Here is a 16,180-nt window from a genome sequence, read left to right as displayed (position 1 = left end):
GTCTGACATGGTCAGGGAAGGGAGAGGCGCTCGGGTCTCCAGGCTCGCCCCCCGCCTGTGACAGCCGGAGCCAAAGGGCACAAGGGGCAGAGACGGCAGTTTTCTGGTCAGCCGAAGCCCGGCCAGCACTTCCTACACAGGGAGTCACTTTCAGGGCCAGTCCCTGGGTATGAGCCCCTTCCCCCGCCCTCCTCTCAGGCTTGGGTGTGGCCAGCGGGCACCCAGGGGTCCAGGAGGTGCCAGCAATGTGATGGTGCAGGCTGCCAGGAACTGGGAAAAGCCTGCAGGAGAGCAGAGCCAGGCTGCCCCGTGTCCTCTCCCTGCTGGGCACCCCACCACGCCCTCCCGACTGTCACAGCTGGCTGCAATCACAGGCATCCAGCAGGAGGCGATCGCTCGCTCCTTTTCCCAGAAGGTGCCAGGTATGAGGATTTTTCTAGGTCCCGGAGGGGATGGGGTGGGGAGCAAAGAGAAACCTCAGGGACAACAGCTGGGCTAAAACGAAAGCCACCAGAGATAAACGAAAACTGCGCTAAAACCTCTCTCTGCACCCCTACACCATGCTGCAAACAGGGGTCTCGATATTATCCAGGGAAAAGCTCGGGAGAATAGCCTGGAGTGGGCGCTTCTGGGGAAAATCCCACGTTAGCCTGAGTTTGGAGCATAACCGACCCGCCTTTCCACAGAGCGCTTTTGAAACCAGTCACCCCAGGAACCAGACCAGCCACCCCACCCCACGGACCCCCTGGCGCCATGCAGCGTCCTGCGGCACACCCGTCTCCCACATTGCTCGCCGTCCCACACTGTGCACCCGCTCTCACAGGGCCGCTCAGGGCACTACCACCACCCTTCCGCTGAAGGCAGGGGCTTCAGAGGGGTGTGGAGTTGGGGAAATGCAGCTTTCCTAAGGATCAGGTGTCAGCCGCATGCAAAGGTAAGGCCAAAACAACAGGAGTCCAAGAGCTCGGTGGTGCCACACACTGCTTCAGGCAGTCAGTCTGGCTGACACCCCTCACCAGGGGCACCCATGGATCAGTCATGTGAACCAGGTGGAAAGGGGATGGGGAAGTAAGAACTGAGAAAAGGGAGGCCCAGTGGGCAGGGCGCCGGCCTTGCATGCAGCTAATCTGGGTTCCATCCTTGGAATCCCTTATGATCCCCTCAAGCCCCGCCAGGAGTGAGCCCTGACTGCAGAGCCAGGAGTATGTCCTGAGTATTGCCAGGTGTGCTCAAAAGAAAAGAAATTTCAGAAGGAGCCAAAGAGTCAAAGAGCTGGTGGACGGCGACGACGAGCGAGTGAAGGGAACCAGAGAAAGCGTTGTCTAGTCTGGCCGTGGAGGTCAGGAGGTCACTAGCAGATTGCGGCTGTGTCTTCAACCTTAGCCCAGCACACAGACACACACACGTACACAGACACACACACACACACACGCACTTCTGTCTCCCTGCCGGCTTTAGGGCATGACCTGGACTAGACTCAAGTGTTCCCAGCATCACAGGACTCTATGGCTCATGAGTCACAGGCTCACCCAAACAGAAACACTCAAATGTTTGCCTCCAGCTACCCAAACCCCCAAGACTCCAACAGCTACTGATATGGAGTGGAGGATTCTTGAGGTAGCAGGGGACTAGCTTCAATTGCTGAAACTTCAGCTACCCTTTCACTTTCAATTACCCTTTCCGCTTTCGTTCATGATTCCTGCCCTGTGGTTGGAAGAGGAAAGAGGGACGGGTAGGGAAGGCGGCGACCCGCGCGCCCAAGGGCTTCTACTTCCCTACTGCCTGCAGCAGACTAAACACAGAACATGGCTAAACACAGTGCGTGGCTGCGGAGACCTTGCTGGGCTTGACCCTGCACCCCCCGCCCCCATCTCCACGGCGATGGCAGAGGGCGTGAGCCCACAACAGGTAGCTGCAGCCAGTGCTGGGGAATTGGAAGCCACATCTCCCAGAAGGATCCAGAACTTTTGGTCACACCCGCCCTCTATTCCCCCACCCACACCCCCAAAAGAGAAGGCACGTGCAAGAGAAATGCCAAGAACGTGGCAGCCAGCAGGAATGAACGAAGGGCGCCACCTAGTCAGGGGTCAGGCTGGGCAGCTTGAGGTAGTCCATTCTCTACCTCTCACACCCAGGGACTCGCTCAAGCTTCCTTATTACCAGGGGCTGGCATCACCTCCCGATCCAAAGGCGCCCATGCTCAGCTGAGAGGGTCTCCCGGGCCTCCAAAGATTCAGGGGAGACAGAGCCTCTGGTCCCCAGAATCGTTTAGCTCTGAGCATGCCCAGGGACCTATGCATTTAATTATCAGAGAAACGAGGACGGAGCAGACCCAGAACCCTAATCCCGAGCCCCCTACACTCCTGCGCGCGCCTTTCGCGGGCCCACCCAGCAGGATGAATTGACCGGCATCAGTCCCTGGACAGATGATAGATCTGTTGACTGTGACTTGAGAAAAATTAGCAGGTAGACGGGCACCAGAGCCGCTGAGAAGCCCAACTCTTGCCTGCAAGAGCCAGCCCAACAGGCAGAAGCAGAAATACAATTAAATTAAGTCAGAAAACCCGCTACAGAAAATGCAATTACTCAAAGATACAAATAAATGTTCAAAGAAAATTGGCCCCTGACAGGGTTAGTCAAGCTTCTAAATCCAGCTGGAGGCAGGCAGCTCTGGCTAATTCGCCAAGGAGGAGGACTGCAGAGCTCTAAGCTCTCTGCGTCAGGATCCTGGCTGGGCCAGCCTGGTGCTCGCCACGCCTCCCGGGACACACACGAGAGGCCATGCAAGCCGGGGCGGCGGGCCATGGAGCCAGGGGCCCCCAGGAGATCGGACGGGGTGAGCTGACAGAACAGACGGCGGAGGGGGAGGAGGCCAGGCACCGGTCAGAGCTCTCCTGCCCCGACGGGGAGAGCCTCAGAGCCCGGCCTCCCCACTCAGAAGCCCACGGGCAAACGGCCTACCTCGCGCTGCAGCACCAGCTCCTTGGTGAAAAGCATCGCTTCCTCACTGAAAGGCTCACCCTCCTGCACCAGGCCGGGGAGGTTCCGGGCGCCTCGGGGACATTCAATGCCTGTGTCAGGAGAAAAGGAGAATTGGTGAGAAGGTCTGGCCAAGACGGTCCCCAATACCCGCCACTTCACGTGGCTGCTGAGAGAAAGAAGGGGGAAAGTCAGACGCTCAGTTCTTCCCAGGGGGTGAAACCCAGCCGTCAGAGCAAGAGTGCCAGAGAGGCACGGCTGGCACCACCTGGCTGTTATCAGGAGCCAGAGTTCAGGAAACGCGCTGTGCCCAGAGGTGGCAGTGTCCGCGCCCTCCTCTCCTCGACTTCACTCACAGCAACGACTCTCTCACCTCTGTGATCCCGCCAGCTGGGCCACTCGGCCCGCCAGGGCCATTCCGGCCACTCCCGGGCATTTCCTCTTGAGTATCTGACATTTGTGTCCAATTTGAAAGCGCTAACTCAGTGTCATTTTCCTCTCCAGAAATAATGCCCTTTTTGTCCTCCCTGCCTGTACTGGTACAACTGTCCCTTCAGTTTTTCACTCAAAAGGAGACATGGTGAAAAACAAACAAACAAACAGACAAACAAACAAAAAACTCCTGAGACCAGTGAAGTATGAGGTGCCAACATAGACCAGTTACCCAGGAACAACACTGTTTCTTAGCCTGGTGACCCTGGTCATGTCACGGAACCTGGCCTTCCCTTTCCTTAGATGTGCCCATTTGCCAATCAGAGAAAACTACTTCACATGATTGTGGATGAGGGGAGGCGTGTGTGATGAAGATGGAAAGAAAGGGCTGATGGACTTGAGGTAGTTTAATCAACATGATCATGATTGCTGAGGCTGTGACCCGGATTCAAAATCTCAGTCATTTTTGACTGTTAAGTGGCCTGGAAGACTCCTGAGGATAGAATTCTATCTTGAATGCATTTATTATTTAAAAAAAATTTTTTTTTGGGGGGGCATACCAGGTACTTCTCAGGGGTATTTATTCCTAGCTCTGTGTCAGAAGTGAACCCTGGTGGTGCTCAGAGGACCGTATACTGTGACTGGGGATGGAACTGGGGTTGTGGTGTGCCTTACCCGCTGTATCATCACTCTGGCCCCAAGGACGGCATCTGACAAGCAGCAAATAGATACCCTCTGACCACCTGCCACTGCTTTATCAGTGACAGGCCAGGATCTGGATGGCAGGAGGATGTCTGAGTTAGAATTATGCTTGCCAAGGCAAACAAACAAACCCCCCGAACAATACATAGTCCTTTAATCACGAGGCAAAAGTTGCAATCGTCTAGAGCCCCAGGACAGATGCTCGGCACACCGGGAGAATGGCCTGGTGCCCACGTCACCCAAGCACCACAGGTCTTTCGGGCGGCTGCAGGAAGGCAGGATGGGAAAGAGTCACTCATGCGGAGGGAGGGCAGACCTGGTGTGGGGGAGGCAGGGGTTTAGGCGTCTGCAAGTCTCTTCCAAAGCGAGCGGCCTCTGGGAGAGGAGAGCCACTGCCACTGGCACAGACGGTGCATCTCTTATGGATGAAGCCAGGTGGCCCGCGCCTGGTCCTGCCTATGGTACAGTGTCAAGGTCACGAGCTCAGAGGAACGGGAATCGTTTACAGCTGGAGTTTTCTGAAGATCAAGGAGAGAGTGCACGCGCTGCAAGCCGCCGGGCCTCACAAGAGGAATCCATCACTTCAAACACAGCGTGAACAGGAGGCGGCATCAAGAGGGGAACTTGGACACGAGCAGCAGCAGGCAATGGCCAGGACCCTTAGCCCACCCAAAACAAGCTGGGGCCCCTCACCCAGGCCCTGCTCCGGTGTCAGTGGGGCTGGGGCCTCCCCAGAGCAGCTTGCCGGGCTGCAGGGAGGAGTGGAACTTGGTTTTGCCCAAGACCAGCATGAAACTCAGGGAGCCCACGAGCCCAGAAGTAACCCTGAAGGCAGACATGGGGAGAGCACGGAATGAAATGAAAGATACCCTCAGATTTTTCAACACGGCAATAGCAAGAGCCCTTTTCATTTTCTATCCGCCAACCAAGCAAGACTAGAACTGTCACAGAGAAAAATAAACAATCCCCCTAAACGCTGGGGCCACAGAACCACAGATAAAGCATTGTTGCTGAAGAGAGAATGAAGGGTTATTTCTGGCCCTTAGCAGCCACCACGGGGGAGGGAAGTGGGTAAGGCTGGGGGGTGGCTATGATCGGGGGACCAGAATTAAGAGGAGGTTAGAGAAACTCACAGGGCAGCAGAAACTAGGGAAGAACTTTCCCTGGCAAGTATCATAGACACTCCAGCCTTTTTTTTTTTTTTTTCTGGGCATCCTCAAGAGTTTCCAGCAGCTCTGGGTCTGAGGAGACCACCAAGAGATCCAACTGAGAAAACAGAATGGCTGATTGAGACAAGGAGTAAAGCAAGTAGAGCCCAGAAGAACTGGGAATCATGCTCAGGGGAGAGTGCTCTGGGCCCCAGGATGCGCCACCAACCGGCTGCCTCCACTTCCCCAAGGCTGAGCACCAGCTCTTCAAGATGGGGGTGGCGGGGCCTGCTGGAAGCTGCTCCCGGTATGGGCTGCTAGCAGGCGGGCAGGGGAGAAGCTGCTGGTGAATGGCAGCACCTCCCCTGCTGCTGCCCTGCTTCTGGGCTGCCTCTGCCTTGCCGTGGGCCTGAAGTCAGACCTGGCTCCCGAGCACGTCCAGCCCGGGCCTGGCTAATGCTGCTTATTAGGACACAGAGGGAGCAGCTCTTCTAAACGGGCCCGGGGAGATTTACCCGCAGATCTAAGTGCTGGAATTAAGCAGGCAGATACGAGCATCTGGGAACGGCCCTTAGAGGATAACTCTAAGGCCTCTTGACTTACAAAGCGACTAAGTGGCCTATGGCAGCCCCTACTTAGAGGCTGACACCACTGAGCAGAAGTCCAGGTACCTGTCTAGAGGTCACGGGGTACAAAGGCCATAATGCACCAGGTGCAGACCAGGGTGTGTGTGCATGTGTGCAGGGGCTGGGGGGCAGGGAACAGATGTCTTGGAGGTGAGTGGGGAGCACATCTGTTTAGATTGCCGGGGCAGGACTCTGGGGTGTCCTGGCAGCCGGTGGCTCAGATGCCATCAGACGGGAGTGGACTGGCAAGCTCCACACTCCGGGTCAGGAACCCACTAGACATGAGGTGTTAGACCAGAACTTGGACTCCGACTTGGGCTGGCAAGGCCAAATTGGAGCCGGTCGAGAGCAGGAAAGGCAAGAATGCTCAGGTCTGAGCACCAGTCCTAAGAGAAGCTGAGCACAACTTCTACAGATGAAGGGCCTTAAAGTGAGTTCTCTGCCAACTCTGCTCTGATTACGACCCATGTATGCATTTTCATTTTTGGAGTGGAGTGATAGCACAGCGGGTAGGGCATTTGCCTCGCACGCGGCCGACCCAGGTTCAATTCCTCTGTTCCTTTCGGAGAGCCTGGCAAGCTACCGAGAGTATCCTGCCCACACGGCAGAGCCTGGCAAGCTACCGGTGGCGTATTTGATATGCCAAAAACAGTAACAACAAGTCTCACAATGGAGACGTTACTGGTGCCCGCTTGAGCAAATTGATGAACAACAGGATGACAGTGCTACAGTGCTAAAGTATGCATTTTCATGTGCTGATCCAGCTGCACATGCCCAGAGTTTGACTGGGCCTATGTGGGACATACCACAATAGTCGCTCTTTGCTCTACACTAATGAAGAAAATAACAAAGGGAGGGTGGGATGATGACGCGCGTTAGGTGCCCTTGGGGGACGAGCCCCACAGTGTGAGAGACACTGGAGAGACTGGGGTGCAAAGGGAGAAGGTGAGGAGCAATGGGGCAGGCTCTGCTCTCTCGGCCTCTGGGCCTGCTTTTATGTCCCAGGGGATCCAGGCAGAGGGGAAGTAGCACTAGAGGAACGGAAACAGGCGCGTGCATGTCAGGCTGGAGCCAGAGAGACAGCGGTCGGCACCACGCCCCGGTGCGGACAGGCTGTCAGCAGCTGAGTCCTGTGCTTTCAGTCTGCAGCAAGCCTGGGGCACACTGGCACCTTCCTGCCATCAATGACTGCAGTCCTGGCTGGCATCCCTGGGGTGATGCTTGGGGACCAATGAAATGGGCTGGAGAAGACGTTTCAGAGCAGAGAGTGAGGGAGAAACAAGCTGGGTTAGTCCTGAAGCAATGCTCGAGGCGGCGGGCAGACATGCAGAGAGCTGGGAAACCAGATGTGTGATCCCGGGGCCCCTGGCCACGCTCCCCGGCTGGGTGAGCAGGGCCTGGCACTCTGCGTCCGGTGCAGAGCCCCTATGTGCGGTCTTGCCTGATGAGGTGGCTGCGGGGCTGCCTGCTGCTGAGGCCCGACGACCAGGACGAGTCCCGCTGGGCTTCAAAGGTGCAGTGCCGCCGCCTGTGAACCCGCGTGCAACCCGAGAGCAGGTTGGCAGGGCTCAAGGATTTTGGGTTTTAATTAAAATGATCCCCAACACCCAGAGAAGGTCCCGCCCTCTGTAGGCTGTCTCAGAAAGGAAGAGACCCAGCCAGCCCCTTCTTGGCCACCTCTCACCAAGGGAGACAGCAGTGAGGCTTGTGAGTGACGACCCCATGGGCTTCCTGCCCCCTGCAGCCTACAGACCTTCCTGCCTCCAGGGAAGAATGAGCCAATGGCCCCCATCTCTGCCTTTGGGGAGAGGCTGCTTAACTGCTACCACTTACAGGAAAGGACACCAAAGAGTTGTCCCACCACCAAGAGTCCAGGGGGCAAGATCACCAAATGCCAGGACGTCCTGTCCTCTCATTCCTGCTGCCAAGGCCTCTCCAGCCCTCACAGCTCCTGCCCACAAACATGGGGGTGCTCCAAAGTGTCCCCTGCAGGCCAAGAAATCCTTCCCCCTTCGATAAGCCCCATAGAAATTCCTCACCCAGGACTGGCTCTCTTGGAGTTTGGATGATACCGCCTGCAAACAGAAAACGCGGGGCTAGAGAATAAGCTATTAAAAAGAAACGGCACTCCAAGACTTGGAGACACTCTGTCCATTAAATTACCACTTGGGCCAGTCAGCTTCGGAACAAGCGGCACTAAACTCTCGCGAGAGGAGCCGTCTGCTGCGGACAAGGTGAGCGTCCCAGAGGGGGGCTGAGCCACAGTGATTGCTTCTGGGCACAAAGCGGGTTTGCCTTAGCCTCCTACCAGGGGGTGGGCGCTGCAGGGGGATGTAACTTCTCAGTGAGTGAGTCCTGCAGATGGTGGAAGGAAAGGCGCCGCCCGCCGATGTGGTCTGCACCGGGCGGCTCTGTGAGTGGACTTCATGCACCTCACGGAGAGAAGGCCACGGGGGTCCCTGCACGGGCCACCACTAAGAGATGGTAGCCTACTGCAGTTCGGCTGGGGAGATGGCACCAAACTGGCTTCCGTTCCTGGGGCCACATGCCCCCCTGACCACGGTGGTGGGTGGCCACGGTTCCCTGCTGGGTGCGCCTGCCCTGGGCCAGCAACAGCAGCAGCCGCAGCCCTCAGAGCTGAGTTCCCCGCTCCCAGCTCATGGGCCTGTATCTTGCCTCCTCCGGGCACCGGGCGGCAGCGGGTGAGTCTTGGAAACTCGTCGGCAGAGTCCATCCCGGGGCACCCGTGCCACGTCTCTTGCCGAGGCCACTCAGAAGCAGCTATTTCCAGCATATGACCTGGCTCGTTTCTCCCTTTCCCCTGCCCGACAATGAGCCTCCCTGCACAAGCACCCCCAAGTAATCTCAGATCCCCCAGTGGCCCGCCAGGTCCCAGGAGCTGAAGTTGGGACCCCGAGAGGGACCCCTATAGGTTTCCACACACGGTCCCATCCTCCGGCTCTTAGGAGTGAGAATTGGGTGTCTTCTATGTAAATTACGAAAGAGAAACACAGCCGACACTGCTTTCTGAGGGTGGGCTGTCCGGCAGCTCAGCCCTTCCTCCTCCGGGTACCCGACCCCACTGGGGCCTGGGAGAGCAACCATGAGAATGGCCCTCTGCCAAGACCAGGAGAGGGGATCACAGGAACCCCATGGGAACAGCCCTCTCTTCCCAGGTTACATAATGCCCCGGGAAGAAGAGAGCGCACCCACACCCCTTCCCCTGCCCCCCATCCTGAAAAAAATGGGCAGCTAGAGATGGGGGAGCCCAGTCGAGGGCAGGGTGGACTGTGTCTAGGAGACCTGGGGCGCGGCCCGCAGACAAGTCTGCTTTCCAGTGTCCTCATGTCAGAAAACAACGGCCGAGTTCGACCCCGTGTGCAGCACTCACCAGCCCCGCGGCCGCCGGGAGAGGCAGGAAACTGGAGCACATTTAAAGAGAGCAGCAGAAGATGACTCAGGGGCGGGGAGGCCTGCCTTTAGAGGGGAGATAAAAGGTGCTAAATCTGCACAGCTCGGCTCAGCGGTGACTAAGAGGGCGACACGAGAGCAATCTGCAACTATTTGAAAGGTGTAAACACAAGAAAAAAGGAGGAAAGATGCATCGCCTGAAAACAGGGGGTGTAATTATTAGGGGAAAGAAAATCTGGACGAAATATCGGAAAAAAACTTTGCGTGGGGATGACTCCCGGGTTATAAATAAGTTTCCTGATGGAAATGGAAAAAAAAAAAAAGCAGCTCGTGGTGGCTTCTGCAAGGGAAAGGTGGCCCTTCGGCCCTGCCACTGCTCATGCGCCAGCAGCACACGCCAGGGAGCCGGGGATTTCTTGTCTGTATTTAGGGAGGGACTACTTTAACGACATTCAAATCTAAACACCTCTGCTTTAAATACTGCACCCCGAAATGTCAACACCGTGCTAATCAGACCACAGAGACAGAGGCGGCAGATCTGGTGGCATTTCAGAACAAAGCCTGGCGGTCTGCGCTAGCCGCTACATGCGTAGTGAGCAGGTCAGTGGGGCTGACAACAGAGCTGGGGCCAGGCAGTGGCCAGGGCATGAGACTGGACGGTAGCATCCTGCTGGCCACACCAGCCCTGCTCACAGACCATAGGAGACGGTCCAAGTTTCCCAGAAGGGAACAGGGACACCACTTTCCTTTCTCACCAACACCATTCCCTGGAGTAAGCCTTGGGGCGAGGCAAAGCCCAAGTCAGAAAACCCAACAAACTTCCTGTCCTGCTAACTGTGTAACACTACCCTCCGGGCCTCAGCTACAGAGCCCACTGGACATGCAAACTCTCAGGGGCCAGAGTGTTAGCATAGCGGATAGGGCATTTGCCTTGCCCGAAGCTGACCTGGGTTTGATCCCTGGCAACCCATATGATCCCCAAGCCTGTCAGGAGTGATCCCCGAGCACAGAGTCAGGAGTCAGTACTGAGCACTGTTGGGTGTGGCCCCCAAACAAACCAAAACAAAATAAAATGCAAACTCTTTGAGGTTGACCCCAGCATTCAGCCTTTTCCATTGCTGCACTTGCCCTGGCTATCCTCTCCCACCACCCAAAACAATAACTGACCAAACACAGGGGCGCAGGAGATGCTCAAACACCCAAACTGGGGCGTGGGGCGTGGGGTGTGGGGTGTGGTGTGTGTATGTGTGTGTGTGTGTGTCTCAGAGAGATAGTGTAAGGGTTAAGACACTTGCCTTGCATACATCCTACCCTGGCTGCATCTCTTGAACTGCATGGTCCCTGAACACCGCTGGGGATGCCTATTAGACAATCTCTGAAATCCCAGGTCCGGAGTGGCACTGCATCCTTGGGCCTTCAGATGCAACTTCTGACCTGGATGGCTGAGAACAGCTGGGAGGGGTGCCATGACCTCTTGAATACTCAGGAGATCCCTCCACAACAAGGTAATACCAACACCAAACACCAAGCCAACCTCAGGGCTTTGGACAGACGGCATATAACCTAAGAATGCACAAGCTGGGCCTTCAATGACAACCAGATGGATTCTCCATAGAGTCTGGTTTGCTGTATTTAGATGGCGTTTCCTTCCCTCAGCCACGGAGCCAGTGTCCATGACTCTTCAACCCTCAGCAAAGGAGGCAGGCAGAGGCACGGCGGCCAAGGGCCGAGTCTCAGGGCACGTGACTGTCACATGTGCCCAACCAGAGCCTTTCACTGGATCTCAGAGCATGGCATCACACGCACCTAGAGCGTGCTCCCAGTTCTGGAACTGGAGCAATTGGGAGGTCTCAAGTTGCATATGTGATCAGTGAATCAGTTAACAAGCAAATCAGCCCACTTGGGACCAGCTGGCCCTGTGTTCCCACGGCCATAAACGGCCCAAAGCGCAGCACCAACAGGAGGCCAGCCACTTGGTCTGCAGCTCAGGCCCTTAACACGGTCTGAGGCCTCCACGTATATTAAGGGCCTCGGAAATCAAACAAGGACCTGGATTGTCTCGAATCCCTTTATTCTTGCCTTTGCTCTCTACACTGTGTCCCTGTTACCTCGGGGGAGAGGGGGTCCCTTCTGGGCCCATTTTGGAACACGCCACTGCCAAGGCGCTCTCGGAGATCAGAATAAAGGGAACCAAAGAAAGAAGGGATACTAATTAAAGGGCTCGGAATCCACAGGTAATTGTCATCAACGGAGTCAGACCCGGGCATCTGCTGAGAAGGAAGCCAGTTTTAGTTCCCAGTTCCTGGGGGTTCCAGGGAGACTTTGATGAGGTGGTTCAGAGCGGGGAATGTTGGAGGCATTTGTTGCAAGACGAAGGGAACTGAGAACAGGAGCAATGATGAGATGCCGCGCTCGGTTAGAAACACGCTGCCCGGCTCCTCTCATCGGGTCAGAATTAATAGTGCTCCCTAGGAGGGCTGGGAGGCAGCTGCGGCCTCAACTCTCCCTCCTGCAGGCCTGTGCACGGGAGCAGGCCATCCTGCAGTTACCCCGGGTGAGGGAGCACCCATCTCTGCACACGGCAGGGACGTGGCAACCATCTGCTCAGAGAATACCAGAGAGGAGAAAACTGAGCAGAAACAGGTACCGGGAGGCAGGAGGACATCTGCTGGGGAGACCCATGGATGCTGCTGCAGACACTGTCCACCCCGGGAGAGACTGAGTAACTCGATTCGGGACTCTGAGCAGCAGGGCTGTTGAACGCTCTATTGCGGACCTGTGTCCCAAAAAGAGACGGTGGAAGGGAAGGGAAGCCCTCGGGCCTCGCTCGGGACTTCTGGCCCCGAACGCGCCACACATATGCAGAAAGTGGCTTCGCCAAACTTGATCTCTGGTTGGCTTTACCCACTCGAGACGCTTTCTCTTGAACGGAACTGGTGCGGCAGATTAACAATCAGACCGGCATCAAAATAACCTTTCAGAATTCTCTCCCCATGACAGAGCAAGATCTGAAAATAACGTCTTGTTTTGTTTTTAAAAGAGGGAAGAGGGAGGAGGGAAAAGAAAAAAAAACCCACCTCGCCCTGATTAAGGAGGCCTTTCCCTTTCCGTGGCACCCCAAGAGCAGAACCGGAAACGACTGCTGGCTCTGGGGGTGTGAGGGGAAGGGGGGGTGGTGGAGAGCCCCAACAAATGGGCTGACTGGGGGGAGGGAGGGCGGCGGGCAGGAAGGGTGTTCGCTTTAAGCAGAAGCTGCAATCAAATCCCGATCAACTAAGAGTAAAATAAAACAAGTGGGCATGGGAAAGCACCGCCCAGCCCCCCCACCTGGTTTTCCTGGGGCGGCTCTGCATTTTGCATACCAGATCCTCTACCACATATTTTCAAGGCACAGAAAACAAACCCATGCGTGGGGGAGAGAGAGGGCCCCACCAGCTTCTCCAGCCCCAAGGAAGAGACATGGCTCAAGCTCTTATGCAACGTCGTAGCACCATGGAGACAGCACCTCACAAGCACCAGCCCTGCTGGAGCAACGAGGGGGAGGTGGTTTCTATGAGAACCCCGAGTTTTGCTCTCTCCGACTTATTTTAAACATGGTACGTTACCTTCGAATCACATAAGTCTTAGGTTTATTTATCTCCTTCTGCCCCACCACCCCGCTCTGCCCTTTTGCATTTTGGGGGCACCAGGGACTTCCCATCAGCCTTGGTGCTTTGAATTCCATACTGGAGGAGCATGAACAGAGCCTCCTGCCCAGGCGGGCCGGCAGGGTGGGGAGGCAGCCCGAGGAAATACCCACGCGGGGCTGGCAGGTAGGCCTGAGCTTGCAGAAGGTATTCTGGCACACGCCTGGCAGCTTTTTGCATCAATTCAGAGGGCCTTACTTCTGAGCCAGCCTGCGCTATGGTATTTGAGTCAGAGGGTTCTGAGGTGCAGGATAGATCCTTCCCAGCAGCGGGAGGGAAAGGGAATTTCCAAGGAAACTGCTCTGACCTTCGCTGTGCTGAGACACACCAGAGGTTTGGGGTTTGCATGATCGTAGGTGATGCAGGAGATGCAAATCCAAGCAGGCACCTGCGGCACACAGGCCTCCTCCAGAGCGGGGTGAATGAAGAGAAACCGGAGAGCCCGGGGAACTCTGCCTCACAGGCCTTCCCCTCGCTGAGCAAGGTAAAGACGTGGAGAAGGGAAAAGATTTCTGGAAAACCCAGGCGCGCTCTCGGCAGGAGCAGAGGCGGATCTGCACTCTGTCTGGACGGGAACGTTCTTCTTGTGCTTTCTTTGATTGGGGGCCACCTCCAGCAGTGCTGGGGACCGAACCTGGCCTCCTCCACATATCGCACTGGCTCTCGGCCTTCTTCTTGTTAGTTATGTAATTCTAGAGGGTCCGTAGGGAATTTTCTGTGGGCTAAAGTCAGCCAGTGGTATTCTAGCCCATCCTGTGGTCTAAGGATGGTTTTATATTTCTGCCTGGTTTAAAAAAAAAAAAGAGAGAGAAAAAAAGCCAACAAATATTTTGTGACACGTGAAAATTGCCGGAAACGCAAGCCATAGCGTCCCTAAATAAAGTTGACTTGGCCTGTGGCCACTCTCACTTGTTGTCGATGGCGGCTTCCATGGCACAACAGCAGATCTGAGTATTTGTGACAGGGACTATATGGCCCACAAAGCCCAAAATATGCACCATCTGGCCCTTTAGAGAAGTCTGTGACTCCTCAAGGATGTTGTATGCTGGTTCAAAAAAAGGCAGGCCAGGCCCGGCTCCACTTCCCCATGCGTCAGCATGTGCCTGCCTATCTCAGATGATCAAAATTAAAATGCGGCCAAACAGTCTAGGATGGGCAGGGAACGTGGCTCGGGGAGACTGAGGCACCTGAGGATCACTACCCTACCAGGGGATCCTCAACCTTCCTCCCCAAGACCGGGTGTTTGTGGGGGGATCTCCTCCCCGGAAACGAAGCTGTCTTCTCTGCTCCTTGGCGTGCAGACGCTCTGCTACAGGCCCCCAGCTCCCAGGATTCAGTTCGGACGCCCTTTCGTGGAGGTGACTCTGCTTGGACCAGGAGACTCCTTGCTGGCAAACTCACTGGTCTCTTCTCGGTGCCCAATACCCAGCGTGTCTTTGGGGAAATCCTCTGGCCCTCTGCTTCTGTGAGACCCATCTCATCTGCTGCTCTTTCACTCAATCTATTCTCACGTGTCTTGTCACTGTGTTGGACAGGAAGAACTCCGGGGTATGGAACCAGGAGCTGTCCTCCAAGCTCCAGACCCGAGTCTGCAATGGCATCTCTCTTTAGCTGAGCATCCTGCCAGCATCTCAAATTCAACCAGAAGGACAACAAATGCCTCAAATTCCTCATCTTCTTCCCCGAATCTCACTCTCTCACCCTGGATTCTGGTTTAGTGCCCTTCTACTCCCAGCCTTGAGCATCCAACCCCCCATCCCTGTCACATCCAATGGCGGCTCAGGCCTGGCAGGCCCACCTCTCTCACCGCTACCTCGGATCGCTCAACTAGCTTTGGTGGCGGCTCGTCACTTCTGCTGGAGCGTTTTCTGCTCTCCCCGTTGCCTTCCCTTTGCTCCACGTTGATTCTCCCCGATCATGTTCTGGAAGCACCAGCCTCTGTGCAAAACCCTTCAGTGGCTTCCTGTACGTCTAAATCACAAGGCCCAGCTCTGCGAGACGTGACATCCAGGTCCCAGCAGGCAGACACCCGTTCCTCGGAGCCTGTACCATAGTCATCGCTCCTTTGCCAGCCCTCTGATGCCTGTACAACATCGATTTTTTTTTTCTCTCCTCTTCAGGCCTCCTTTTCTCCTCAGGCTGCCAAACTCCAAATCCTGGCTCCTTCCCCTGTGCTGCTTTTCCTTTGACCCTGACAGGACACGAAGGCCACGTTCAAACCAGAAATCTCCTAACTGACTTCCCTGGAAAGGCCTGAGGGGGGTGGTGGGCGTGTGCATTGGGGAAGGGTGAGCTGGGACGGGCGTGGGGAGACTGTGCCCCATAGTCTCTCCCTGAGACCAGGCAGGGAGGCTTCAGGCTGGGCGAGGCTGCAGGAGAGATAGCTCCATTAGCGCAGGGGGGACCACCGGGCTAGTGGAGAGGGGAGGTCCCGGGACTGTGTAGAGGTGTAGCCGGTCTGCTCCGGGAGGCTCCATCCCCGCCAGCTTTCCTCCCTGGCCTCTCAGAGGAGCCCCAGACTCGCTGGGTACGCCGATGGTGCTGTGACAAGCAGTCAGTTCATCTCTTCTCCTTCACTGGGCAATTCCAGACCACTGCTGAGAGTCTACTTTGCAGGCGTCGGGGCAGGGCTGCTCTGGGGGCATGATCATCTTCCTGGTCTGGTCTGCGGCGGGAAAGCTGAGGATTCTTGCAGCCCTTCCTTCCCACAAAAGCCACACTGCAGGAGTGGGGTTTCATCTGTTGCTGCGGCAGGTGGGACTGGGAAGGCAGCAGGCGCATGTCACCGAGGCCTTTTAGTCCCTGGCACTGAGGGGTAACAGTGCAGGAGTATCAGGCCGTGGGCGGGGCTGCCAGACACAGAAAGGGAGAGAAGGAGGCCTGCAAGGTGGGACACTGGGCACTTGGCCAATGAACTCCTGGCTTGCTGCAGCCCAAAGGGGGCCAGTGACCTGCCTTCGAGGCAGGGAAGGGACAAGGACAACACCAGGCAGAGCCCCTGGATGAAGCCTGCCAAAGGTCGAGGCGTTGCACAAAGGTGAGGCCATGGCGTTCTTGTGACTGGGAGGTTGGGGGATGGGGGACAGGTGGCCATTAGGGGCCCTGATGGAGAGGAAGTGATGCCTAGCAGGCCTCGTTCAAGAGTCTGGGGTCTACTGGCCGAGGAATCAGTTGTGTTCGGTGTGTGCTTGTGTAT

At 56.2% G+C, this 16,180-nt stretch overlaps 1 protein-coding gene across 1 annotated transcript in view; it reads right to left on the bottom strand.

The window, feature by feature from the left end:
- The window catches only part of SND1 (staphylococcal nuclease and tudor domain containing 1), a 424,531-nt gene that overhangs the window by 80,302 nt on the left and 328,049 nt on the right, over positions 1-16,180 (bottom strand). Inside the window, exon 16 of the mRNA XM_004608287.3 lies at positions 2,962-3,071. Coding sequence (XP_004608344.1) covers positions 2,962-3,071 — 110 coding nt within the window. The remainder of the gene's footprint in view (positions 1-2,961; positions 3,072-16,180) is intronic.

The sequence above is a fragment of the Sorex araneus genome, chromosome 1 (genome assembly GCF_027595985.1).
Source record: "Sorex araneus isolate mSorAra2 chromosome 1, mSorAra2.pri, whole genome shotgun sequence".
Taxonomy (NCBI): domain Eukaryota; kingdom Metazoa; phylum Chordata; class Mammalia; order Eulipotyphla; family Soricidae; genus Sorex; species Sorex araneus.
This window is presented reverse-complemented; position numbering and strand designations above follow the sequence as displayed.